The sequence below is a fragment of the Scyliorhinus torazame genome, chromosome 8, assembly GCF_047496885.1.
Source record: "Scyliorhinus torazame isolate Kashiwa2021f chromosome 8, sScyTor2.1, whole genome shotgun sequence".
Taxonomy (NCBI): Eukaryota; Metazoa; Chordata; class Chondrichthyes; order Carcharhiniformes; family Scyliorhinidae; genus Scyliorhinus; species Scyliorhinus torazame.
Window position 1 is genome coordinate 257,221,748 of NC_092714.1, and position 27,935 is coordinate 257,249,682.

The 27,935-nt window shown below is 46.7% G+C and overlaps 1 protein-coding gene across 1 annotated transcript in view; it reads right to left on the bottom strand.

Moving 5' to 3' along the window:
- Nucleotides 1-2,916: 2,916 nt before the first annotated feature.
- The window catches only part of dhx35 (DEAH-box helicase 35), a 100,378-nt gene continuing 75,359 nt past the window's right edge, over nucleotides 2,917-27,935 (bottom strand). The window contains exons 16-22 of the mRNA XM_072515151.1: nucleotides 24,747-24,841; nucleotides 22,299-22,376; nucleotides 18,144-18,273; nucleotides 14,739-14,820; nucleotides 13,532-13,603; nucleotides 13,078-13,189; nucleotides 2,917-3,837 (exon numbers count right to left, since the gene is read on the bottom strand). Coding sequence (XP_072371252.1) covers nucleotides 3,799-3,837; nucleotides 13,078-13,189; nucleotides 13,532-13,603; nucleotides 14,739-14,820; nucleotides 18,144-18,273; nucleotides 22,299-22,376; nucleotides 24,747-24,841 — 608 coding nt within the window. The 3' untranslated portion in view covers nucleotides 2,917-3,798. The remainder of the gene's footprint in view (nucleotides 3,838-13,077; nucleotides 13,190-13,531; nucleotides 13,604-14,738; nucleotides 14,821-18,143; nucleotides 18,274-22,298; nucleotides 22,377-24,746; nucleotides 24,842-27,935) is intronic.

Genomic DNA, 27,935 nt, shown 5'->3' on the forward strand with positions numbered 1-27,935 from the left:
ACCCACTACCATCTGTGTAAAAAAAACTTGCCTCGTACATCTACTCTAAACCTTGCCCCTCTCACCTTAAACCTATGCCCCCTAGTAATTGACCCCTCTACCCTGGGGACAAGCCTCTGACTATCCACTCTGTCTATGCCCCTCATAATTTTGTAGGCCTCTATGAGGTCGCCCCTCAACCTCTGTCGTTCCAGTGAGAACAAACAGAGTTTATTCAACCGCTCCTCATAGCTAATGCCCTCCATACCAGGCAACATTCTGGTAAATCTCTTCTGCACCCTCTCTAAAGCCTCCACATCCTTCTGGTAGTGTGGCGACCAGAATTGAACACTATACTCCAAGTGTGGCCTAACTGAGGTTCTATACAGCTGCAACATGACTTGCCAATTCTTATAATCATTGCCCCGGCCAATGAAGGCAAGCATGCCGTATGCCTTCTTGACTACCTTCTCCATCGGTGTTGCCCCTTTCAGTGACCTGTGGACCTGTACTCCTAGATCTCTCTGACTTTCAATACTCTTGAGGGTTCTACCATTCACTGTATATTGCCTACCTGCATTAGACCTTCCAAAATGCATTACCTCACATTTGTCCGGATTAGACTCCATCTGCCATCTCTCCATCCAAGTCTCCAAACAATCTAAATCCTGCTGTATCCTCTGACAGTCCTCATCGCTATCCGCAATTCCCCTAACCTTTGTGTCATCTGCAAACTCACTAATCAGACCAGTTACATTTTCCTCCAAATCATTTATATATACTACAAACAGCAAAAGTCCCAGCACTGATCCCTGCGGAACACCACTGGTCACAGCCCTCCAATTAGAAAAGCATCCTTCCATTGCTACTCTCTGCCTTCTATGACCTAGCCAGTTCTGTATCCACCTTGCCAGCTCACCCCTGATCCCGTGTGACTTCACCTTTTGTGCCAGTCTACCATGAGGGACCTTGTCAAAGGCCTTACTGACGTCCATATAGACAACATCTATATGCATCATTTGATGCATGGTAGGTGGATTGTTCACGCTAAATTCCCCCTTATTGGAAAAAAATAATTGGGTACTACAAAAAATAATTGGGTACTACAAACCTGCAATCATCATCTGTGTGACCTCCTCGAAAAACTCTATCAAGTTAGTGAGACACGGCCTCCCCTTCACAAAACCATGCTGCCTCTCACTAATACGTCCATTTGCTTCCAAATGGGAGTAGATCCTGTCTCGAAGAATTCTCTCCAGTAATTTCCCTACCACTGAAGTAAGGCTCACTGGCCTGTAGTTCCCGGGATTATCCTTGCTACCCTTCTTAAACAGAGGAACAACATTGGCTATTCTCCAGTCCTCCGGGACATCACCTGAAGACAGTGAGGATCCAAAGATTTCTGTCAAGGCCTCAGCAATTTCCTCTCCAGCCTCCTTCAGTATTCTGGGGTAGATCCCATCCGGCCCTGGGGACTTATCTACCTTAATATTTTTTAAGACGCCCAACACCTCGTCTTTTTGGATCTCAATGTGACGCAGGCTACCTACACACCCTTCTCCAGACTCAACATCTACCAATTCCTTCTCTTTGGTGAATACTGATGCAAAGTATTCATTTAGTACCTCGCCCATTTCCTCTGGCTCCACACATAGATTCCCTTGCCTTTCAGTGGGCCAACCCTTTCCCTGGCTACCCTCTTGCTTTTTATGTACGTGTAAAAAGCCTTGGGATTTTCCTTAACCCTATTTGCCAATGACTTTTCGTGACCCGATCTAGCCCTCCTGACTCCTTGCTTAAGTTCCTTCCTATTTTCCTTATATTCCACACAGGCCTCATCTGTTCCCAGCCTTTTAGCCCTGACAAATGCCTCCTTTTTCTTTTTGACGAGGCCTGCAATATCTCTCGTTATCCAAGGTTCCCGAAAAATGCCGTATTTATCCTTCTTCCTCACAGGAACATGCCAGTCCGGAATTCCTTTCAACTGACACTTGAAAGCCTCCCACATGTCAGATGCTGATTTACCCTCAAACATCCGCCCCAATCTAGGTTCTTCAGTTCCCGCCTAATATTGTTATAATTAGCCTTCCCCCAATTTAGCACATTCACCCGAGGACCACTCTTATCCTTGTCCACCAGCACTTTAAAACTTACTGAATTGTGGTCACTGTTCCCGAAATGCTCCCCTACTGAAACTTCTACTCTAAATTTATTTTAAAAAGGAATATATTCTGCAGGTGTAACATTGTTGGGAGAAAGTGTTGCCAGCCAAAATTCTAGTGTTAGAGATGTAGTGGGTTTTAGAACAGGGTGTTTCTAATCAGCAGGCCAGATGCTCAACCACTGAGCATAGTCAAGCTCCGCAGAACTATGACAGACTGCAGCAAACAGGCCAAAATTCACACTCTTGCAAAAGCTTTCCCAGTAATTATCCTGCACAGCCTGTGTCTGTCCAGTGATGGAATACTTGGCAAGCTGAAAAAACCCTTGAATGCTTGCAACATTCCCAGGCAAAAGAACAGGCGAACATAGACGCCCCCTTCAATTTGGTTCCCAAATTGGAAATGACAGTACCAGCTTTTGGCTTTGTGGGCTCCACACTGGTGTACCATTTTGTCCGGGCGGGGGCGGGGGCGGGGGGGGGGGGGGGGGGGGGGGGGGGGGGGGGGGTACGGAGGTGGTGGTGATGGTTTTGGGGGGGGGTTATCGAAGGTTTAAATGAATTCTTCAAATTCAGGTTTCCACTGATTTGCATCCGTCGCAAACAGGTCAAACCAGAAACTAGAAATGTACGTGTCGGACGTGCCTGTGATTTTCGGGGAGGTTGGATGGGAAGAGAAAAGGAAATGGGTCCAGAGCTCTGGGGCAGCGTAAGCAGATCTAAACAAAATTAAACCCTGCATTAATTGTAAAGAAGGCACAGAGCCACGCAAGAACTTAAGGCATGGATTTATTTTGCTGTCTTTAAAAAAAAAACACTTCAGAAAGGAACACATCATAGCCAGACTGCATACAATTTACAGAGACCAAGGCAACATACTCATTCACAACTGTAATTGAAAGCACTATTCTTCATAGAAGAAGCTGACGGTTAAATAATGAATAAGGAAGTATGCATTTATTGTGACTGTGAACACCCACGGATCACACTGGAAGCCCTGATTTTGAAAGCTGAGTGTATTTATTTTCGTAAGAGATATTTTTACAAGATACTTTGCACTGGAGCCTATAATGTTCTCACCTTCACAGCTTAGACACAGAACTAGTTGGGTAAAGACTATGTAGACTGTATACATATATATATATATATATATATATATAGGTTGAACTATAAATGGATGTACAAGCTTATTGTCCTGCACACTAAATAAGTGTGCACCATGGAGTCCCAGGGACCACATATCAAATGAGTTTAAATACATGCTTCCAATTAATTTGTATGCATCTCACCTTGCTGATACAAGCAGATCTTGGTATCATGGATTAGGATTTAGGCTCAAACGAGACAACAATGCTAAAAAAAATAACCCTCTCTAAACCTGCAGGCCCATGATAATCGAGCAGGATCAACCAGCAAATAAGAGATACGAGCATGAATACAACTGTGTGCCTTGCCTTCAGTGCCTGGAATGCCAGGGCTCTGGACCTGCAGGCTGGGCACGATCTGAACTCTTTTTTAACTGTAACCAATAAATAATCTGATGGCATGGGCTGCGTCAAAATTCATTCACAAACAGAGATGGAAAATAAACAGAATTTGGCTTTGCAAGTAGCTGATGGACCCGTTACTTGCAGGTCCGAGTGGAGTCGCAGGAGCAATCAGGTGACTCGAGCTTTCTTTGCCCTCTGAGAAATAGACTGAAAACAAACAACAAAACCAAAAACAGATTAGCTGCGTAAAGATTTACCTGAAAAACATTCTCTTTTTGTCAGTTTCCATCCCTTCTCTCCCCTGCAGGCCGTGAGTCTTACTATGATAATAACAATTTACATAGCGCCTTTAACATAATCAAATGTCCCAAGGTGCTTTACAGCAGACATTTTCAAAGTCGGGGTCGCGACACGCGGGTGGGTCACGGGCGGGTGTCGGGAGTGTCGCGGCGCTCCCGACTGCACAAATGTGTGCGCAACAGCCGACTTTTAACAATGCCGGCTATGAGCGGCCTTCAAAAACGCCGCGACCATAGAAAAAAAACGCGGCCGAACTGCGCATGCTCATCGGTGAGCAGGCACGCACGTGCAGTGTGGCCGCGTTTTTTTATATGGTTGCGGCAGTTTTGAAGGCCGCTTGCAGCCGGCATTGTTAAAAGCCGGCTGCTGTGCACGCACTTGCGCAATCGGGCTTTTCACAGTGACGTCATTGCAGTGTTAATGTGAACCTACTTGTGACAATAAGGATTATTATCAGAGAGATAGGAAGAGGCAGGACGACGGAAGGGTTTGAAAAGAAGGATGAGAATTTTAAAATCAAGACACTGCTTGACCAGGAGCCCATGTAGGTCAGCGAGCATAAGGGTGGTAAGTGGGTGGGATTCGGTGCCGGTTAAAACATGTGCATCAGAATTTTAGATGACCTCAGATTTACGGAGGGTAGAATATAGGAGACCAGCCAGGAATGTGTTGGATTAGCCATGTCTAGAAGTAACAAAGACACAAATGATGGTTTCAACTGCAGATGAATTGAGGCAGGGGAAAAGCTGGGCGATGTTCCACACGTGGAAATAGACAGTCTCAGTGATGGGACGAATATGTGGCCAGAGGACCATCTTGAAGTCCAGTGCGACATGTGGTTGCGGACAGTCTGGTTTTATCTCAAGAAGTTGCAAGGGGCAGAGGTAGGGCTGGGAGCTAGAGCACAGAGTTTGGAGTGGGGACTGCAAACAATGGCTTCATTCTCCCCAATATTCAATTGGGTTGGGGGGGGGGGTTCTGCTCATCTTGACACAGGATGTCAGGCAAGCTGTCACGACAGCTCAGCCAGCAGTGGAGTAGTCGAGAGAAGTGGTGGTGGGGTAGAGCTGGGTATTGTCGGTGTTCATTTGTAAACAAAAGCTGTGATTTTGCTGAACGGCAACATGCAGGCGACCAAAAGGTGGGGGCCAACGGGAGATTCTTGGGGGACACCACGGATAACAGTGTGGGGCAGGAAGACAAGACATTTCAAGCAATATCCTGGCCATGTTTAGATAGAAAAGAATGGAACCAGGAGAGCGCAGTCCCACTTAACCAGAAGATAGTGGTTATGTTCCACTCAGTGCCCTGTGGTTCTTTTGCCTTAGTAACCATTCTTCAAGTATGAAATGATTGAGTGTTAACAGCTCATTCAACAACACAGCCATCGCCATGTCTGATTCTACCCCACTCACTCACAATGGCCACATCCATGTACGTTCCAGTAGGCAATCAAGAGAGTGACTTCCCGTTCACTGGCTGAGGGACCCCAGGGCTGACCGTTAATTAGACACAAAGAACTTTAGGATGTCTGAGAGATAACGCAAGTTCTTTCTTTGCTGTCATGGACTGGGAATCAGACTGGGGACTTACTGCAGCCACGTTCAGAGAAGGTTCAAGGGGCAGCACAGTGGTTAGCACTACTACCTCACGGCGCCGAGGTCCCAGGTTCAATCCCAGCTCTGGGTCACTGTCTGTGTGGAGTGTGCACATTCTCCCCGTGTCTGCGTGGGTTTCGCCCCCACAACACAAATATGTGCAGGGTAGATGGATTGGCCACGCTAAATTGACCCTTAATTGGAAAAAATGAATTGGATACTATTTAGAAAACCAAAAAAAGGTTTATGTTATGTATTTATATTGATTTCTGAGTAGCCGCACTGAAGCAGCACTGAGCACTGTATGATGATATGTGCATGACCTCACCAGAAGTGACGTCACCGATTGCCTGTGCAGGTAACCAGGTAACTGTGCAGAGTAAAGAAACAGCCTGTACTTAACACACCTCATTAATAAACTCCTTTAGTTTCTCAGCCTCTGTGCCTCCTTGCATCAATCCTGCGGACACACCACAGAAACTATCGACTTGCAAGTCGAACAGCGCTTGCTAGCCACTGGGGACGAGGAAAAATAGTCGGAAAAGTCGGGAAAATGGACTTTGAAGAAAGGTTCTCCCCGTGCTCTGGAGCAGAAGGGCTCGGCGGACGTGAGTAACGGTTGCCCTGCAAGGTGATTAAAGAGCGCTTGCAGAAGCAAATATGCGGCACGGTGGCACAGTGGTTAACGCTGCTGCTTCACAGTGCCTGGGGTGCAAGTTCAATTCCAGCCTTGGGTGATCGTCTGTGAGGTGTTTGCACTTTCTCCCCGTATCTGTATGGGTTTCTTCCAGGTGCTCCGGTTTCTTCCTACAGCCCAAAGATGTGCAGGTAAGATGGATTTGCCATGATAAAATTGGCCCGTAGAAATCCAGATGCCTCGCTATTTCTTCCTTGATAATAGATTCCAGTATTTTCCCTACTGCTTAGCTCTTTCCTCTCCCTACAGATGCTGCCAGACCTGCTGAGATTTTCCAGCATTTCTAGTTTAGAAAAAAAACAATTAGTGCCACTGCATCTTTGAATATGGCCGAAAGAGGCTTGACAACAGGGGCACGATGATTATGCAGGACCTTTTAAAGGACACGAGTCCTCATCACAGTCGATGCTCACTCAAAGTGGCCAGAAGTCACCATAATGAAGCTAACTTCATCAGAAAAGATGATCGAGAAGTCTTCAGTAGATTTGGATTTCCTGAACAATTAGTGAGTGATAGCACACCTCAGCTTGTCTCTCAAGATTTTAAGTTTCTTGGGAACGCTATACAACATATTTGGTTTTCACCGGAGCATCATGCTACGAATGGACCAGCAGAGTGACGCCCCCCCAAAAAAACCATCGGAATTATTGATTATTGTTGTTTGATTATTGTTTATGTTGCACTTGTTAAAATCTGTTGGGTCATTCTATTTAAAGGGGGAGAAAATGTTACGTAATCATATTGATTTCTGAGAAGCAGCACTGAGCACTGTATCATGATAAATGCATGACAACACCCGAAGTGGCGTTACCAATCACTCGTGCAGAGGAAAGGAGCAATCTCATTAATAAAGCTCCTTTAGTTTCTCAGCCTCTGTGTCTCCTGGCATCAGTCCTGCGGACACAACAGCTCACTAGACCAATTCCAGGAATGGGTGGGTTGTCTTACGAGGAAAAGTTGCAGTTAGGTTTGCATCCACTCATATTTAGAAGAGTAAAAGGCAAAACCTTTACGATCCTGAGGGGTATTGACAGGGTGGATGTGGAGCGGATGTTTCTCCTTGTTCGAAAATCTAGAACTAGGGATCGCTGTTTAAAAATAAGGTCACTCATTCAAGACAGAGATGAGAAGACATTTTTTCTCTCAGGGGATTATAAGTCTCTGGAACTATCTTCCTCAAAAGGCAGTACGAAGTCTTACGACACCAGGTTAAAGTCCAACAGGTTTGTTTCGATGTCACTAGCTTTCGGAGCGCTGCTCCTTCCTCAGGTGAATGAAGAGGTATGTTCCAGAAACACATATATAGACAAATTCAAAGATGCCAAACAATGCTTGGAATGCGACCATTAGCAGGTGATTAAATTTTTACAGATCCAGAGATGGGGTGACCCCAGGTTAAAGAGGTGTGAATTGCATCAAGCCAGGACAGTTGGTAGGATTTCGCAGGCCAGATGGTGGGGGATGAATGTAATGCGACATGAATCCCAGGTCCCGGTTGAGGCCGCACTCATGTGTGCGGAACTTGGCTATAAGTTTCTGCTCGGCGATTCTGCGTTGTCGCGCGTCCTGAAGGCCGCCTTGGAGAATGCTTACCCGGAGATCAGAGGCTGAATGCCCTTGACTGCTGAAGTGTTCCCCGACTGGAAGGGAACATTCCTGCCTGGTGATTGTTGCGCGATGTCCGTTCATTCGTTGTCGCAGCGTCTGCATGGTCTCGCCAATGTACCACGCTTCGGGACATCCTTTCCTGCAGCGTATGAGGTAGACAACGTTGGCCGAGTCGCACGAGTATGTACCGCGTACCTGGTGGGTGGTGTTCTCACGTGTAATAGTGGTATCCATGTCGATGATCTGGCACGTCTTGCAGAGATTGCCATGGCAGGGTTGTGTGGTGTCGTGGTCACTGTTCTGAAGACTGGGTAGTTTGCTGCAAACAATGGTTCGTTTGAGGTTGTGCGGTTGCTTGAAGGCAAGTAGTGGGGGTGTGGGGATGACCTTGGCAAGATGTTCATCGTCATCAATGACGTGTTGAAGGCTGTGAAGAAGATGACGTAGTTTCTCCGCTCCGGGGAAGTACTGGACGACGAAGGGTATTCTGTCGGTTGTGTCCCATGTTTGTCTTCTGAGGAGGTCGGTGCGGTTTTTCGCTGTGGCGCGTTGGAACTGTCGATCGATGAGTCGAGTGCCATATCCCGTTCGTACGAGGGCATCTTTCAACGTCTGTAGATGGCTGTTACGCTCCTCCTCGTCTGAGCAGATCCTGTGTAGACGGAGCGCTTGTCCATTGGGGATGGCTTCTTAAATGTGTTTAGGGTGGAAGCTGGAGAAGTGGAGCATCATGAGGTTATCCGTGGGTTTGCGGTAAAGCGAAGTGCTGAGGTGACCGTCCTTGATGGAGACGAGTGTGTCCAAGAATACAACTGATTTTGGAGAGTAGTCCATGGTGAGTCTGATGGTTGGATGGAACTTATTAATGTCATTGTGTAGTCGTTTCAGTGATTCTTCTCCGTGGGTCCAAAGGAAAAAAATGTCATCGATGTATCTGGTGTATAACGTCGGTTGAAGGTCCTGTGCGGTGAGTAGGTCCTGTTCAAACTTGTGCATGAAGATGCTGGCGTATTGGGGTGCGAATTTGGTCCCCATGGCTGTTCCGTGCGTCTGGATGAAGAACTTGTTGTCGAAGGTGAAGACGTTGTGATCCAGAATGAAGCGGATGAGTTGCAGAATTGCGTCTGGAGATTGGCAGTTTTCGGTGTTGAGTACTGAGGCTGTTGCAGCAATGCCATCGTCATGGGGGATGCTGGTGTAGAGTGCCGAGACGTCCATTGTGACGAGGAATGTTCCTGGTTCAACTGGTCCATGGGTGCTGAGTTTCTGTAGGAAGTCCGTCGTGTCGCGACAGAAGCTGGGTGTACCTTGTACGATGGGTTTCAAGATGCCCTCGATGTAGCCAGAAAGGTTCTCACACAAGGTCCCATTGCCTGAAACGATAGGGCGACCTGGTGTGTTGGCCTTATGTATTTTCGGGAGGCAGTAGAGATCTCCAATGCGGGGTGTACGTGGGATGAGAGCACGTAGGGTGCTCTGAAGATCTGGATCCAAGGTCTTGATCAGTCTGTTAAGTTGGCGGATGTGTTCCTTGGTCGGATCTGCGGGTAACTGTCTGTAGTGTTCTTGGTTGTTCAGTTGTCGGTATACTTCTTTGCAGTAGTCCGTTCTGTTCAGTACGACAGTGGCCCTTCCTTTGTCTGCTGGTTTGATGACGATGCTGCGGTTGGTCTTGAGAGCGCGGATGGCATTGCGTTGTGCTTGGGTGACGTTCGGGGCTGTCTTGTGAATGCGACTGATGAATCTGGCATTGACGCGACTCCTGACGGCTTGGGCACACATGTCGAGTCTAAGGCAGCGGCCTTCCGGAGGGGCATTGACGACGGCATTGCTGCAACAGCCTCAGTACTCAACACCGACAACTGCCAATCTCCAGACGCAATTCTGCAACTCATCCGCTTCATTCTGGATCACAACGTCTTCACCTTCGACAACAAGTTCTTCATCCAGACGCACGGAACAGCCATGGGGACCAAATTCGCACCCCAATACGTCAACATCTTCATGCACAAGTTTGAACAGGACCTACTCACCGCACAGGACCTTCAACCGACGTTATACACCAGATACATCGATGACATTTTTTTTCCTTTGGACCCACGGAGAAGAATCACTGAAACGACTACACGATGACATTAATAAGTTCCATCCAACCATCAGACTCACCATGGACTACTCTCCAAAATCAGTTGCATTCTTGGACACACTCGTCTCCATCAAGGACGGTCACCTCAGCACTTCGCTTTACCGCAAACCCACGGATACCCTCATGATGCTCCACTTCTCCAGCTTCCACCCTAAACACATTAAAGAAGCCATCCCCTATGGACAAGCGCTCCGTATACACAGGATCTGCTCAGACGAGGAGGAGCGTAACAGCCATCTACAGACGTTGAAAGATGCCCTCGTACGAACGGGATATGGCACTCGACTCATCGATCGACAGTTCCAACGCGCCACAGCGAAAAACCGCACCGACCTCCTCAGAAGACAAACATGGGACACAACCGACAGAATACCCTTCGTCGTCCAGTACTTCCCCGGAGCGGAGAAACTACGTCATCTTCTTCACAGCCTTCAACACGACATTGATGACGATGAACATCTTGCCAAGGTCATCCCCACACCCCCACTACTTGCCTTCAAACAACCGCGCAACCTCAAACGAACCATTGTTTGCAGCAAACTACCCAGTCTTCAGAACAGTGACCACGACACCACACAACCCTGCCATGGCAATCTCTGCAAGGCGTGCCAGATCATCGACATGGATACCACTATTACACGTGAGAACACCACCCACCAGGTACGCGGTACATACTCGTGCGACTCGGCCAACGTTGTCTACCTCATACGCTGCAGGAAAGGATGTCCCGAAGCGTGGTACATTGGCGAGACCATGCAGACGCTGCGACAACGAATGAACGGACATCGCGCAACAATCACCAGGCAGGAATGTTCCCTTCCAGTCGGGGAACACTTCAGCAGTCAAGGGCATTCATCCTCTGATCTCCGGGTAAGCGTTCTCCAAGGCGGCCTTCAGGACGCGCGACAACGCAGAATCGCCGAGCAGAAACTTATAGCCAAGTTCCGCACACATGAGTGCGGCCTCAACCGGGACCTGGGATTCATGTCGCATTACATTCATCCCCCACCATCTGGCCTGCGAAATCCTACCAACTGTCCTGGCTTGAGACAATTCACACCTCTTTAACCTGGGGTTACCCCATCTCTGGATCTGTAAAGATTTAATCACCTGCTAATGCTCACATTCCTAGCATTGTTTGACATCTTTGAATCTGTCTATATATGTGTTTCTGGAACATACCTCTTCATTCACCTGAGGAAGGAGCAGCGCTCCGAAAGCTAGCGACATCGAAACAAACCTGTTGGACTTTAACCTGGTGTCGTAAGACTTCGTACTGTGCTCACCCCAGTCCAACGCCGGCATCTCCACATCAAAAGGCAGTGGAAGCGAAGTCTTTGAACATTTTTTAGGCCCAGCTAGATAGGTTCTTAAATACAAAGGGGTGAAAGGTTATCGGTAGACAGGAATGTGGGGTTGAGGTTACAAGCAGATCAGCCATAATCTTATTGAATGGCGGTGCAGACCTGAGGGGCCGAGTGGCCTACTCCTTCCCCTAATTTGTATGTTTGTGTGTTAGTCACATGGATGCCTTTCCCAAATGAGGCATTTGTCACTCGTGCCCCAGTTTCTAACTCCAATCTGAGTTCAACGTCACTGATTTCGGCTGGGGGACAATGGGTGCTACAGTTGGCTACAGTCCATCTTCGTCAAGAGCTCTTACTCTAGACTGTTATTAGTGACCGCGGCTGGAAGTGTACAACTTTGGTCATCGGGTGAAGGTAGGAGAGAGCTTGGCCACGATGAACCCCTTAGTCCAAACAGCCAATCAACACCTACTGTCAAACCGCATTTAAAAAAAATTATAAATTTAGAGTACCGAATTCATTTTTTCCAATTGAGGGTCAATTTAGCGTGGCCAATCCACCTAGCCTGCACATCTTTGGGTTGTGGGGGCGAAACCCATGCAAACACGGGGAAACTGTGCAAACTCCACACGGACAGTGATCCAGAACCGGGATCGAACCTGGGACCTCGGCGCTGTGAGGCAACAGTGCTAACCACTGTACCACCGTGCTGACCGCCAAACCGCATTTGATAGGGTGCTGGAATGTGCCTGGCGCTTTTAATCATACTCTAGAATGGCGAAAGTAAGACATTTGACTGTTCATCCTCAGTTTCATTTGCATTTCGACGACCCTTTATTTCCTTCAGGGGAACAAAGGGGCAAAACTAGGAAGAAAAATGGCCAACCTTCCCCCCACAACCACCAAAACAAAATACAGATTGACTTCATAAACTTTCCTAGTTACCTAAAAAGTAATAGCATCTACACCATAAAAGTAATTCACGCTTTAGAATATCCTGCAGATGTGGTAAGATGCCGTATTTGTTCCACTTTTAACCCGCAATATTTCTGGGTTCAGATGTGACATCATAAATCGCTCTTATCTTTGTTTTATAAATTTAGAGTCCCCATTTATTTTTTCTCCAATATGGTGCAAATTTAGCGTGGCCAATCCACCTAACTGGCACATCTTTGGGTAGTGGTGGTGAAACCCACGCAGACATGGGGAGAATGTGCAAACTCCACACGGACAGTGACCCAGGGCTGGGATTCAAACCTGGGTCCTCAGTGCCGTAGTCCCAGTGCTAACCACTGTGCCACATGCCGCCCTATAAATCACTTTTATAACCCTAAGAGAGCTGTGCCAAGGGTGGTAGGATCCAGGGTCAATTAAGTTTTATAATTCATTATCCAAGGCAATTATTCTACTCTTGCCACCCATCTTCCAGTGACAGGATATGCTGCAGGGTACAGTCTCAAACAGAGCAAAGAGTAAGGGGCAGCACGGTGGCGCAGTGGGTTCGCACTGCAGCCTCACAGCGCCGAGATCCCAGGTTCGATTCCGGCACTGGGTCACTGTCCGTGTGGAGTTTGCACATTCTCCCTGTGTTTGCGTGGGTTTCGCCCCCGCAACCCAAAAATGTGCAAGCTAGATGGATTGGCCATGCTAAATTGCCCCTTAATTGGAAAAAATGAATTGGGTACTCTAAATTTTTTTTTTTTTTTTTTTTAAATTGGAAAAATGAATTGGGAACTCTAAATTTATAATAAATAAATAAATAAACAATGCAAAGAGTAGACTGATACTTACTGTTCTTCTCCGATAAAAGTGCGGGGCTAATTCTAACAACCATGAAGATTCGATCGCGGTCACATCCCTCATGAAGTACTTGGATGTCTGGATGATCTCGTTATAGACAACCCTGGCAACAGTTAGAGTGACAATGAGGGGTTTAGAAAGTCACAAACTTTGATTTCACAGGCTGCTACAAGGTTCAACCACTTCATACAAAAACAAGCATTTAATACCCCAGGTGTTACGATCTGGAATGCACGGTCTGGAAATGTGATGGAACCAGATTCAGAAATCATTTTCAAAAGGGAAGTGGATATATACTTGAAATGTGGAATGGGGAACTGGGTACCAATGCGGAATGAGGCTGCTTCGATAACATAGAGAATCAGCAGAGGCTTAGTCCTTCCGTACTGTACCATTCTATGATCAAATAAAAATGATATAATAATCGTCATAGAGTTAAACTTACCACTGCTGTTCCTTCTCTCCATATAATACGGAAGTTGGATGAATATAAAGCTCATAATCATCTCGAATGGTCCTACAAAAAAAAAAAAAGGTTGTTAATTCTTTTTCACAAATATGCTTACAGCTGCAGTCTACACTAGAGGATGTCATAGTAAAATGTACAGAGTATATTAGAGTACAGATTTTATAAATTAATTTAATTTTTAAAAATGTATTATTTCATGGGATGTGGGCTTCGCTGGCAAGGCCACCATTTGCTGCCCATCCCTAATTGTCCATGGACTAAGTGGCTTGTTCAGCCATTTCAATGCACAGTGCTGTGGGGCTGGCGTAACATGTAGGCCAGGCCTGTAAGGGTGGCAAATTCCCTTCATTAAAAAGGGCATAAGTGAACCAGATGATTTTTAAAAATCACAATTAATCATGGTCACCATTGCTGAGGCTAGCTTTACATTCCAGGTTTATTAATTGAATTTAAATTCCACTACTTGCTGCGAAGGGATTTGAAACCATGCTCCCCGGGGCATTAGCCTCATCCGTGACATCATGACTACACCACCATTCCCCCAAATTATAATGGAGGGTGCTGTAAAATGGATGCCTCATTATGGAGTTGCCCCAGAGCGAGAATTTTTCTTCTCCTTTAATCTTTCTTCCAAAGGTGTTGCCTCTGCTCACTCAAATGGTCATTATTTATGTGTGAGCCATTCAATCACAGGGGTATCGAAGCTGAGCCCAAGTTAAAGACAGCGAGGGCAGCATGGTGGCGCAGTGGATAGCATTGTTGCCTCACGGCGCCGAGGTCCCAGGTTTGATCCTGGCTCTGGGTCACTGTCTGTGTGGAGTTTGCACATTCTCCCCGTGTTTGCGTGGGTTTCGCCCCCACAATCCAAAGATGTGCATGGTAGATGGATTGGCCATATTAAATTGCCCCTTAATTGGAAAAAATTAATTGGGTACTCTAAATTTATTTTAAAAAAGTTAAAGACAGAGAGAGCAGCCATAAGCAGCATGTTTCAAAAAGTGTCACGACATGACACCTATTAAAGAGCGTTATTATGAAAACTACACAGTATATCAAAGACGATATGCATGACATCCAATTGCTTCATAATGATGGATGTTAGATTCATTAAATGCGATTGAAAGGTAATGAGAGAGAGAAAAAAAAGTCAAGAACATGATGGCAAAACTGCCTGGGTGGTTACCTGTAGAATCCAGAGTAGTGAAACTTTGCCGCATTAGCGAAGAAGCCTGAAACAATACACCGCAGGATAGGATCTGGGTCACCTGAGGAGAGAGTGTGTAAAGCAGGTAACTTCTCATTTCAGACAGCTGCAGGAGTATACTACTTTACCCATGTTCTGTTAACCTGGGCCCGTGGAGTGGGTTGAAGCTGGAGAGGGGTTTGAGTAGGCTGACACAAGGTTGGGGCTGGCTGGTTCCGTGGTGGGGCTGTGCCATTGTTCTGACAGCTGCTCTTAATCATTAATTTCGCCGTTGTCATGCATCGGGGTCAGTACGATTACATTTTGCAATAATCTATTTGGATAGTCAACAAATGCAAAGCCTGATTACCATTTAATGGTTTCAGGGGCAGAGTGGTTAGCACAGTTGCTTCACAGCTCCAGGGTCCCAGGTTCGATTCCTGGCTTGGGTCATAGTCTGCGGGGAGAAATGGCCTCCTTCTGCACTGTAAATTCTATGTTATATGATTCTTGCATTTTATGAACTAAAATGCTCATAACAAAACACTCATATGGAGTAGATGATGCTTTTCTACTTAACAAATGTCTTATGCTATCACATTGCAAGGAGTTAAATGTTTTTTAAAAATATAAATTTAGAGTATCCAATTCATTTTTTCAAATTAAGGGGCAATTTAGCGCAACCAATCCACCTGTCCTTTTCTTTTAAATTTAGTGTACCCAATTAATTTTTTCCAATTAAGGGGCAATTTAACGTGGCCAATCCGCCTACCATGCACGTCTTTGGGTTGCGGGAGCGAAACCCACGCAAACACGGGGAGAACGTGCAAACTCTACACGGAGAGTGACCCAGAGCCGGGATCGAACCTGGGACCTCGGCGCCGTGAGGCAACCGTGCTAACCACTTGCGCCACCGTGCTGCCACCCAAGGAATTAAATGTTGACGTGACCCAACAGATTTCTCAGAATTCTAATTGAAGCAATGATAAATGTTATAACCCGCATGGACTCGTCCAGCTGGGGGTGATTGTTCCCCGGTGCTGATTGGACTGTGAGTTAACCAGCAGGTGACAAAAAGGAGTGAGGACCCAGAGATGTGTGACCGGGCCCTGTGTAAATACCGCTGTTATGCTGAATAAATGTCTTTCTAATGAATTCTTTGGACTCCTGCTTTGCCGTTTATTTCAGTGAATCCACACGCTGCCCAATATTAGCGCGATGGCAGTGGTTAGCACTGTTGCTTCACAGTGCCAGGGACCCAGGTTCGATTCCCGGCTTGGGTCACTGTCTGCGGAGTCTGCACGTTCTCCCCGTGTCTGCGTGGGTTTCCTCCAGATGCTCCGGTTTCCTCCCACAAGTCCCGAAAGACGTGCTTATTAGGTGAATTGGACATTCTGAATTCTCCCTCAGTGTATCAGAACAGGCGTCGGAATGTGGCGACTAGGGGCTTTTCACAGTAACTTCATTGCAGTGTTAATGTAAGCCTACTTGTGACAAGAATAAAGATTAATATTATTAACCTCGTCAAGGGTTTCTCCATGTGATATTGTAACATACTTTCACTCCCTGGAACGGTAGATTAAACCAAGGATCTCTCTGGATTTCAGAAGCCAGTAGTGCAGTGGATTGACTGCACCGCAGACCAATAGGATATAATGTTGGACCTGTAATTCCAATAATAGGGGCTGGTTTAGCACAGTGGGTTAAACAGCTGGCTTGTAATGCAGAACAAGGCCAACAGCGCGGGTTCAATTCCTGTACCGGCCTCCCCGAACAGACGCCGGAATGTGGCGACTAGGGGCTTTTCACAGTAACTTCATTGAAGCCTACTTGTGACAATAAGCGATTATTATTAATTAGTATTATTAATTCACTGCAGTAAGGGCAGCATGTGGCGCAGTGGTTAGCACTGGGGCTGCGGCGCTGAGGACCCAGGTTTGAATCCTGGCCCTGGGTCACTGTTCGTGTGGAATTTGCACATTCTCCCCATGTCTGTGTGGGTTTCGCCCCCACAACCCAAAGATGTGCAGGTTAGGTGGATTGGCCGCGCTAAATTGCCCCTTAATTGGAAAAAAAAAATTGGATACTCTAAATTTAAAAAAATAGTCCCAAATCACAGGAGCACTATAAAAGAAAGTGTGACACCAATCCACATAAGGATGCATTAAGTCAGGTGACTAAAGGCCTGGTCAAACACAGATTAAAAAAAAAATCTAAAGTATCCAATTCATTTTTTCCAATTAAGGGGCAATTTTGCGTGGCCAATCCACCTACCCTGCACGTCTTTGGGCTGTGGGGGCGAAACCCACACAAACACAGGGAGAATGTGCAAACTCCACATGGACAGTGGCTCAGAACTGGGATCGAACCTGGGACCCTGGCGCAGTGAGGCAGCAATGTTAACCACTGCGCCACGGTGCTGCCCCCAAACACACAGATTTTAAAGGAGTCCCCTAAGGAAGGAAAGCTAAGGAAGAGAGGCAGTACAGTGTGAGGTCTAGGAAGAGTATTCCAGATCTTAAGACCAAGGCAACTGAAGGGAAACCTAGTGACGGTGGAGCAAATAAAATTGGAGATGCTCAAGAGACCAGGATTAGTGAAGTGCAGATATCTCAGAGGGTTGTGGAGCTGGGGCAGATTACAGAGATAGGGAGGGGGTGAGGTCACGGAGAGATCTGAAAACCGAGAATTTTAAAATCAAGACCTTGCTTGATCTGGAGCCAATATAAATCAGCGAGCACAGGGGTGATAGGGGAAACAGATCTAGTGCACGTTAAGACACAGGCAAGAGAGTTTTGGATGACCACAAGTTTACAGAGGATAGAATGTGGAAGACCAGTCAGGAGAACCTTGGCGTGGTCAAGTCTAGAAGTAACAAAGGCATGAATGAGGGTTTCATTCGCACACAGGGGTTAGTCCATCTACCAGGGTGAGGCAGGGTAAAGTAGCAGACAGAAGCCAGATACTTCTCAGTGAGAACAAAAAAAACCCCTGCTACCTTGAATTTCTCTCATCAACTGGTTAATATAACACAGGGTTCAGATTCACTGTTGCTTTAGTTGGAACTGTGAGATAGTTATGGATAAGAGCAAAAATAAAATCTAAGAAGGGGTTCTCACTAACCTGGGCAAAGAGGCTGTCGCTTCCGCTATTTTAAACCTGAATAAATAAATTCGCAACAGACATGTCCCCCTCCTCCCTCTCCCCCGTCAGCAATGGAGAACGAAAATCTTGTTGACAGCAAACACAATACTCTGACATAATTGTCACAGAATTGTGAGCAGCCATTTCCAACTGTTATTAATTATTGCTTTAGCCCAGCCAGCCGACAACACAATGGCTGTCCTCTTAACTACTCGGCTGTGACCTGTATAAGGAATTTCAAATACTCCACCGTGTTGATACCTTCGCTTGATTTCTTCGGCACTCTGAATTTGGACAATAACTTCTTCAGCTGCTCCCGGACTGTCGTGGCTCGAACAAGTCCTTTGTAATTTAAGAAATGTTTCTGGCACCACTGTGAGTTTTTATTGTGCTGCAATGGACAAAGAAAATATATGAGCATTGACTGCGTCAATCTCTAACTCATCAATCACAGCAGTCGCATGATCATGCTCCAAAATGTAAAGAGTTTAAGAACGTAACGAGGTAGTAATGGCAAGCAGTCACCCACTCGCTGAGGTTTTAAAGTAAAAGGAACTCAAAATGTTCAGCAGGTCAGTCAGCATCTGTAAAGAGAAAATAGTTCGGGTGTAAATCGTTCCTCAGAACTGATGTCAGTACATGTGCAGGTTAGGTGGATTGGCCACACTAAATTGCCCCTTAATTGGGAAAATAATAATTGGGTACTCTAAATTTTTTTTAAAAAAAAGAACTGGGATACGATTCTCCAACCCCCCACCGGGTCGGAGAATTGCCGGGGGCTGGCGTGAATCCCGCCCCCACCGTGTCCCGAATTCTCCGCCACCAGAGATTCGGCGGGGGCGGGAATCACGCTGCGCCGGTCGACGGGAATCGCGCCGGTCGGCGGGCCCACCCCCGGGGATTCAAGCCGGCGTGGATTAAACCACCTTGTGAACGGCGGGACGGGCGGGTACCGGGGTCCTGGGGGGGGGGGCGTGGGGCGATCTGGCCCCGGGGATTGCCCCCACGGTGGCCTGACCCACGATCGGGGCCCACCGATCGGCGGGTGGGCCTGTGCCGTGGGGGCACTCTTTTTCTTCCGCCTTCGCCATGGTCTTCACTATGGCGGAGGCGGAAGAGACCCCCTCCCCTGCGCATGCGTGGGGATGACGTCAGCAGCCGCGTGGCACCAAAGGCCTTTCCCGCCAGCCGGCAGAGCGAAAACCACTCCGCGTGGGCCTAGCCCCACCAAGGTGAGGACTTGGCCCCTAAAGGTGCGGAGATGTCCGCACCTTTGGGGCGGCCCGACGCCGGAGTGATCCGCGCTGTTTTTGGCACCAGGTAGCAGACATCGCGCCAGTTTGCGGAGAATCCCGCCCCTGATGTCAGCACTAACCTGCTCAGGGCGACATGGTGGCGCAGTGGTTAGCACTGCTGCATCACGGCGCCGAGGTCACTGTCCGTGTGGAGTTTGCACATTCTCCCCGTGTCTGCGTGGGTCTCACCCCCACAACCCAAAAGATGTGCAGGTTAGGTGAATTGGCCAGGCTAAATTGCCTCTTAATTGGAGAAAAAAATAATTGGGTACTCTAAATTTAAAACAAAAACTGTATTTTCTCTTTACTGATGGATATTTGAGCCTCCACCCTATGTCCAGTTTTCCATTTTATTTTAGCCCAGTTACATCCTCTTTCAAGAGTCAATTTGACCATCCTTCATCTTACTCTCGCAAACCCATATTCCCCTGCTCTCTGCTAGATCACAAGTCTCACCACTTCCTGCAGAGGCCTCACTGTGCCACGTAGCATAGCCGTACCTCCCACAAAGTTTTCAAAGGGTGGAAGTTAGGTTGGCACCTGGATGCAGGAGACTGATTTCCTGTAGAATTCAGCCGATTTCATCAGGTTGAGAAAACAGGATGTCGCTGTCCCCTTTCAGCTGTGATGGTTATTGTTGGGACATCCCACTTACATTGGGATACCTGTGAGGAGTATCACAAATCCAGGAATGACGTTTGCTCAATTGGTGTGGCTCCCAGCTCCAATACAAACATTTCTACTTGTCCTTCTATCCTTTACGCTTAATCAAACAAATGCGTTTACTTCTGACGCATTTATAGTTATAAAGGGAGACATTTTTTTTTTTTTTACACAGAAAGTGGCAGTCGTTGCCAATGAGGTTGGTGGAAGTGGAGACAATGAATGGTTTCAAAAGGAAATTGGATGAGCGCTTGAGGGAAATAAATGCTACCAGGATAGAGCGGGGCAATGGGACTGATTGGATTGTTCGGCAGAGGGATGGCACTGATGCGATGGGCCATGTATCACTCTTCTGTGCCATTATGACGCTATGTCAGACAGCGGTTATTATACTGCTCACTCACATCATTAGTGACTCAAATATAACAATAGACTGCATTTCTATAATGCTGTTAACGCAAAGACATTCCAAGGTGCTTCACAGGAAAACATTCAAACAAAATTTGACACAGAGCCACAGAGGAGACATTAGGACATGTGACCCAAAAGCTTGGTCGAAGAGGTAGGTTGCAAGGAGTGTCTTCAAGAAGAGAGAGGTAGAGAGGCAGAGATGTTTTGGGAGGAAATCTCAGAGCAGGTAGGTAGCATGGCTGCCAATGGTGGAATGATGAAAAGAGACCAGAATATAGTCACCTTGAGCTCTGCTTATTGGCATCTGGCTGTCAGGGAGATATCTAGTCACTGAAATTCAAATTGTTTCAGTCGAGGCGGCACGGTGGTGCAGTGTTAGCACTGCTGCATGGTAGCACAATGGTTAGCACAGTTTCTTCACAGCTCCAGAGTCCCAGGTTCCATTCCCGGCTTGGGTCACTGTCTGTGTGGAGTCTGCACGTTCTCCCCGTGTCTGCGTGGGTTTCCTCCAGGTGCTCCGGTTTCCTCCCACAGTCCAAATACGTGCAGGTTAGGTGGATTGGTCATGCTAAATTGCCCTTAGTGTCCAAAGAGGTTAGGTGGGGTTACGGGGATAGGGTGGAGGTGTGGGCTTAAATGGGGTGTTCTTTCCAAGGGCCGGTTCAGACTCGATGGGTCGAATGGCCGCCTTCTGCACTGTAAATTCTATGATAACTGACCCGGATTCAATCCCAGCCCCGGGTCACTGTCTGTGTGGAGTTTGCCCATTCTTCCCTTGTTTGTGTGGGTCTCACCACCATAACCCAAAAAGATGTGCAGAGTAGGTGGATTGGTCACACTAAATTGCCCCTTAATTGGAAAAACAAAGAATTGGGTACTTAAAATTGTAAAAAGGGAGGGCAGCACGGTGGCACAGTGGGTTTGCCCTGCTGCCTCACGGCGCTGAGGTCCCAGGTTCGATCCCGGCTCGGAGTCACTGTCCATGTGGAGTTTGCACATTCTCCCCGTGTTTGCGTGGGTTTCGCCCCCACAACCCAAAGATGTGCAGGTTAGGTGGATTGGCCACGCTAAATTGGCCCTTAATTGGAAAAAATGAATTGGGTACTCTAAATTTTAAAAAAATAAAGTATAAAGAAAATCTTTTCAGTCGATGAATTTAAAAAGTTGAGCAAAAAAGCTACGTGCATCAATCTGCAAAGAGGCAGACTTGGACTCTCTTGATGCAAGTTACTCAACATTTGTTTAAAGAAGGAATTTTCAGGGCAGCACGGTGGCGCAGTGGTGAGCACTGCAGCCTCACGGCGCCGAGGTCCCAGGTTTGATCCCGGCTCTGGGTCACTGTCCGTGTGGAGTTTGCACATTCTCCCCATTTTCGTGTGGGTTTCGCCCCCACAACCCAAAGATATGCAAGGTAGGTGGATTGAACACTCTAAATTGCCCCTTAATTGGAAAAAATGGATTGGGTACTCTAAATTTATTTTAAAAAAAGGAATTTTCCCACCCTCTTTTTTTCTTCTCTTCTCCTGAAGGCATTGTCTTCACTGCTGGATCACAGAACACAGACACTCACAGCCAAGTGGCCAATGTTCATGCGTGAACCCTAGATAGTAAAACTGTAGGTAAGCTATTGAACTCTGAGGAAAATCACCTCTCGGTCTGATCCTTTCCTCAGAGCACATCCACACACATGCACAGTTCAGTAAGGGACACAGTTCAGTGCTGGACAATAAACAGAAGTTAGGACACTGCTTGTCTTTTTACCCTTTCCTGAGATTAGATCAGTTAACTCAGTGCAGACCTAGAATGAAACCTATTTTCTGGCCTGCAAACTTTATTCCAACATCAGGCGTTGCTTTGGCTCATAGGAGTTATAAAGTTAGTGAAAGTTTTTTCAAGATATGAAGACTCCAGGGCAAAACTTTATAATGGTGCTATTTCACAGTTTTCTTGTAGTGTAGGCTTATAGCCATCTCACATTGGTTGATACATGACATGGCACAAATTCTATAACTGGTGCAACCTAGTCACAAAAAGGCTGGTTACAAACCTTGATGAAGGCCTCATAGACATTCAGCATTGTCAGATGGTCTCCCTCAGCCACAGCAAACTTCCTGTGCTCTCGGGCCTTGAAGGGAAATTAAGAAAAATACAATAAGATATGCAGAAAAGCATGGAAGCAAAATTAAAACATCAGGAACAGATAGCATGCCCCAGATGAAAAAAAAAACACGCAAAAGCCTCTGATACCCCACCTCTCCACTACCAGCAACCCCCCCCCCCACAAAGAGAAATGCTCTCATGCTGTCTTTTACTTATTAACGATTGCACATAGGTTCCGGCAGCTGATTAAAGCAGCTGTCACAATTTCAGGTTTTATATAGACATTTTCTAGTTGAGCAATTTCACAATGTTTCCCGTACTGTTCTGACTCAGAGGCTTCGCCAGCAGCCGGATAATGTAGTTAAGATACACATGAGCCACGATCTAACTGAATCATGAACAGGCTCTCGAGGCTGAATGGCCTATTCCTGTCCCTGTGTTTCGCCTGCTGTAACCCGCACTAGCCGCATTAATGATTCCCTTACTTGCAGTAATTTGTTCACTGAATTTAATGGGGGGGCTTTTGCTCCAATACCAGCCTCAATTTACAGCATGGAATAAATGTGTCATTTAGTATAATGTAATATATGTAACTCAAAAGTCTGACAAAAATACTTTGCAGCATTAAGCATAAAGATATATTCTGATAAAGGTCGACGACAGATTAATTATCCTTTGAATGTTTTCGGATTTGGGCAAATATGGAGCTCAAAAGAAAATCACAGCTTCCTACCAGGAACATCCCCTTTTTGTTCGCTGGAATGCACTGAATTCACCAGCATCCAGACATTCACAATAAACAAATGTTTTATTTCAGATCTCCAGCATCCGCAGTATTGTGTTCTTGGTACAATAAACAATCACCTTGTTCAGATTACAACAAGCCTCTGCTATTTACAGTGATGAGCCCATTAGCAATTTAAAATGAGTAAATCACCTTGACCTCGGAACAAAAGACGATCTCTGCTTCCTTAATTAAAACTGAAACAAAGTGAAATTCGCGACAAGCACAATTACAGAGAACATCGTCAGTTTTTTCACCCTGCAAAATGGAAATGATAATTTGCTTCCAGTTTTGGCCAGGCTCATTTATTTGGGGGACAGCAGGGAGATTTAACATCCTAATAATCAGCAGGCAATGTATCGCACAGTGCTAAACTATCTTCTGGTTAGGAATGAATGGGGCAAATGAAAAGATGCTCTATGGGAGAACTCTATGGGCCAGATGAATCTCTTTTCCCTCAACTCTCAGTCATGCTTCTATGGCCCCTAGGTACCGAGGAGTACATTTATGGTGCTATGTAGTGTGCAGAGACCACTGCAACCTTGTAAAATGAAACCGTGCAAATCCACAGGATGTGTCACGTGATGCGGTAATCCCTCAGCTGCCTGCTTTTACAGCAACTTGCCTCAACCTCAGAAAAACATTCAACATGAAACATAGCACACAGACAAGGGAAAATTTCATTTTTTTTTTTGAAACGTGGAGAAAGAAAACCTAATTACTGAATGTACATGAAATAGCAAATATGGGGCAGTGAGCCTCAAATGATATTTATATAAAGCACACAGACCTCATGCATTGCGACATGGTTTGAACCTCTTCTGCTACATAGTAGTTTCAGAATAATTTAAGGGATCCATTGACACCTCTCCAATGTGTTTATCAAGTGGATAGCTGAACCCCGGAGACGCAGGGAAGTTCTGGGTTCAATCCCATTTGCTGATTTAACTGATTCCAGGGTGGGACTGCAATAAGTCTGTTACTCGGTGCCCTTATGAGGGTGAGGTGGAAATTGCCCAGAACGCTGCATGGGCATTGGGCGACCAATGAATTGAGTTTGGCTGTGATGCCCTCGCCTGTCAAATAGCCCGCTGATAATCACCGCCAAGGTGCACACATGAGTGACAGAGAAGGTGCTGCAGGATAGCTGGTACATGTAAAACTACACCTGAGCAAAAAGTCAACCTCTTCACGAAAGAACAGCGATGATGAGGAAGGGGGGGGGAAGGTAGGTGGTGGTTGAGAATAAAAATAAACTTCAACTTCATAAAATCACTTTATGTGCATTATAACGAAGGAACACAGAAGTTAGTGACGTACAGATAAATAATGCATGGAGTGAGTCAGGGCTTTGTAGCTCAATTACCCATTATCATTAAATAATTTGACTTGTGATAAATAACTATTATGCACATACACATTTTATGTTCCATGGGAACCCTTAAATTACATTGCAACTCTGTCCATTAAACCCCATTCCTCTAAACCTAGTTCCCCTGGGCTACATTACAGCTTTCTTACAATGCAAAGGCCAATCTGCACTCAGAGATTCAGTAGAGAATATTGGGGGGGGGGCAAGTTGTGATACTTTTATAAAACTTCCGAACCTACCGCTGCACCTTTCTGGTTTGGGGGCACCACAAACACATTCTGTATCTGCATCATGGCCGCTATACTCAAAATCTCCTGTGAGCACCCAAAGTTTCCTCAAATTAAAAGAAAAAGGAAAAGATTAGTCATTATCACCTGCATTGTGCATCTGTATTAGTCACAATGTCACAAGTGAATGTGACGAAGGCGATCGTGTCGATTTCAAAAATACCTTTTTCCTGCACATTTTAATTTCTCTCTACCACACCTGCGTACCACTTCCTGATTGAGGTAGTTGTTAGCCAAAATCAGCCTGTTCTTAATGTTTCAATAGACTCCTCTAGCAAGGATCATGACCATTGGCATACAGATACTGTACAGTTTATATTCATAGAATCCCTACAGTGCAGAAGGAGACCATTCGGCACAGACCCTCCGAAAGGACACCCCTACCTAGGCCCACTACCACTACCCCCCCACCATTCCCATAATCCTACCTAACGTTTTGGACACTAAGGGGCAATTGAGCATGGCCAATCCACCTAACCTGAACATCTTTGACTGTGGGAGGAAACCGGAGCACCTGGGAGGAAATCCACGCAGACACGGGGAGAACGTGCAAACTCCACAGAGACATATTCATCGATGCAAGTCTGCCAATGTACTTCAGCCATTATGTTCTTGCTAACTTGTACTGCATTCACATTGACTAAATCTTGATGCAACATTGATGATTGGTTAAAATTAAAGAAACAAGCTGATGTCAAGTGTTCTTTTTCTGAAAGCTGGGCTGCTGGAAGCCAGGTTGTGCTAGGAAGTGCCTGATTTTCACAGGCCACCTCCCGCAAGCTTCCCCTCCCCCGCCACTGTCTAACTGGAAGCTCGGTGGCTGATGGGTTGAAGGAATGTGTGTTGATTTGGACGGCACAGGCAAAGCTACGGGTCCTGAGATCCACATGCAATACCAGCTTTGTGTAACATCATTGCGGCCAAAGAGACTTCACCAGGCCTGAAAAAGTATCAACCGTGCATTTTCAAACACTCACTCGCTCTCTGATCTGTACTTGAAAATGGATCTGGGGATAAGCAGCCCGTGCAGTAGGACACCATTGCAATGGACACATACTAATACATAGAATTCACAGTGCATGAACAGGACATTAGGCTGAGCTGGTTGGTGCTGGCTTTTATAGTCCAATCACCTCCACCCACCCTATTTCATCTCGCCAGATAAGCAAATTCTTCTGTTCCTTTCTCCTTCATGGACTTACCGAAGCTTTCTTTACTTTTATTTTTTAATATAAATTTAGAGTACCCAGTTCATTTATTCCAATTAAGGGGCAATTTAGTGTGGCCAATCCACCTACCTTGCATATCTTTGGGTTGTGGGGGCGAAACCCACGCAGACACAGGGAGAATGTACAAACTCCACACGGACAGTGATCCAGAGCCAGGATCGAACCTGGGACCTCAACACCGTGAGGCCGCAATGTTAACCCACTGCGCCACCGTGCAGCCCTCCTAAGTTTTCTTTATAACATCTATGCTAGTCACACCAAGTATTCCATGTGGTAGCAAAGTCCGCATTCTAATTGCTCCTCAGATAAAGAAGTATCTCGTGAAGAGCCTTGGGATGTTTTATTATGTTAACCGTGCTATACAAAAATAAGTTGCTATTGAATTCTTCATTGGGTATATGGCAATCTTATATTCATGACCCCTCATTTTGGTCGACTAAAGTCAGGGAAAGGAGGGCAGCACGGTGGCGCAGTGGTTAACATTGTTGCCTCACATCGCAATGGATGCAGAAAAGGCTTTTGATCGGGTAGAATGGGACTATCTGTGGGAGATACTGGGACGGTTCGGATTCGGGCGGGGCTTTATTGACTGGGTCAGGTTACTGTATAGGGACGAATAGGACAACATCGGACTATTTTAGACTGCACCCCGGGACGAGACAGGGGTGCCCCCTCTCCCCACTGTTGTTTGCGCTGGCTATAGAGCCGGTGGCAATTGCTCTGAGAGCCTCGAGGTGCTGGAGAGGACTGGTCTGGGGAAGGGGTGGAGGGGTGGAGCACAGGGTTTCGCTCTATGCGGATGGCCTGCTTCGGTATGTTTCAGACCCAATAGAGGGGATGGAAGAAATCATGAGGACTCTAGGGGAATTTGGCCGGTTTTCAGGGTATAAGCTTAATATGGGATGAGATGTTTGAGGTCCAGGCGAGGGGACAGGAGAGGCGACTGGCAGAGCTGCCGTTTAGGTTAGTAGAGGGAAGCTTTAGATACCTAGGCATCCAAGTGGTGCAGGAATGGGACCGGCAGCATAAATTGAATCTGGCCCGGCTGGTGGACCAAATGAAGGACGATTTTCGGAGATGGGATGCGCTCCCGTTGTCTCTGGCTGGGAGGGTGCAAACGGTGAAGATGACGGTCCTCACGAGATTCCTATTTGTATTTCAGTGTCTCCCCATCTTTATTCCGTAGTCCTTTTTTAAGCGGGTCAACAGAGTGATCACGGGCTTCATCTGGGCGGGCAAGACCCCCCGAGTAAGGAAGGTAATGCTTGAGCGGAGTCGGAGAGAGGGCGAGCTGGCGCTGCCAAATTTTAGCAACTATTACTGCGCAGCTAATATAGCCATGATCAGGAAGTGGTGGTGGGGGAGGCGGCTTCATTTAAGGGCACCAGTTTGGGAGCGTTGGTAACTGCGCCTCTGCCATTCCCGCCGGCACGGTACTCCACCAGTCCAGTGGTGGTGGCGGCCCTGAAAGTTTGGGGCCATTGGAGGCGGCATGTGGGAGCATCCGTCTGGGCCCCAATCTGTGATAATCACCGGATTGCCCCGGGGAGTATGGACGGGGTGTTCCGGTTATAGCGGAGAGCGGGGATTGAGAGGATGGGGGATATGTTCATAGAGGGGAGCTTTCCGAGTACAAGGGGGTTGGAGGAAATGTTTGGGTTGGCGAGGGGAAACAAAACAAATTCAGGTATGTGCAGGACTTCCTTCGTAAACAGGTGTCAACCTTCCCGCTCCTACCGCTAAGGGGGATTCAGGACAGGGTAATTCCAGACGGTGGGTAGGAGGAGGGAGCGTTTCGGACATTTATAAGGAGCTTATGGGGTTGGAGGAAACGCAGACCGAGGAGCAGAAGCGCAAGTGGGAGGAGGAGCTGGGAGGAGAGATAGAGGATGGTCTATGGGCAGACGCGTTG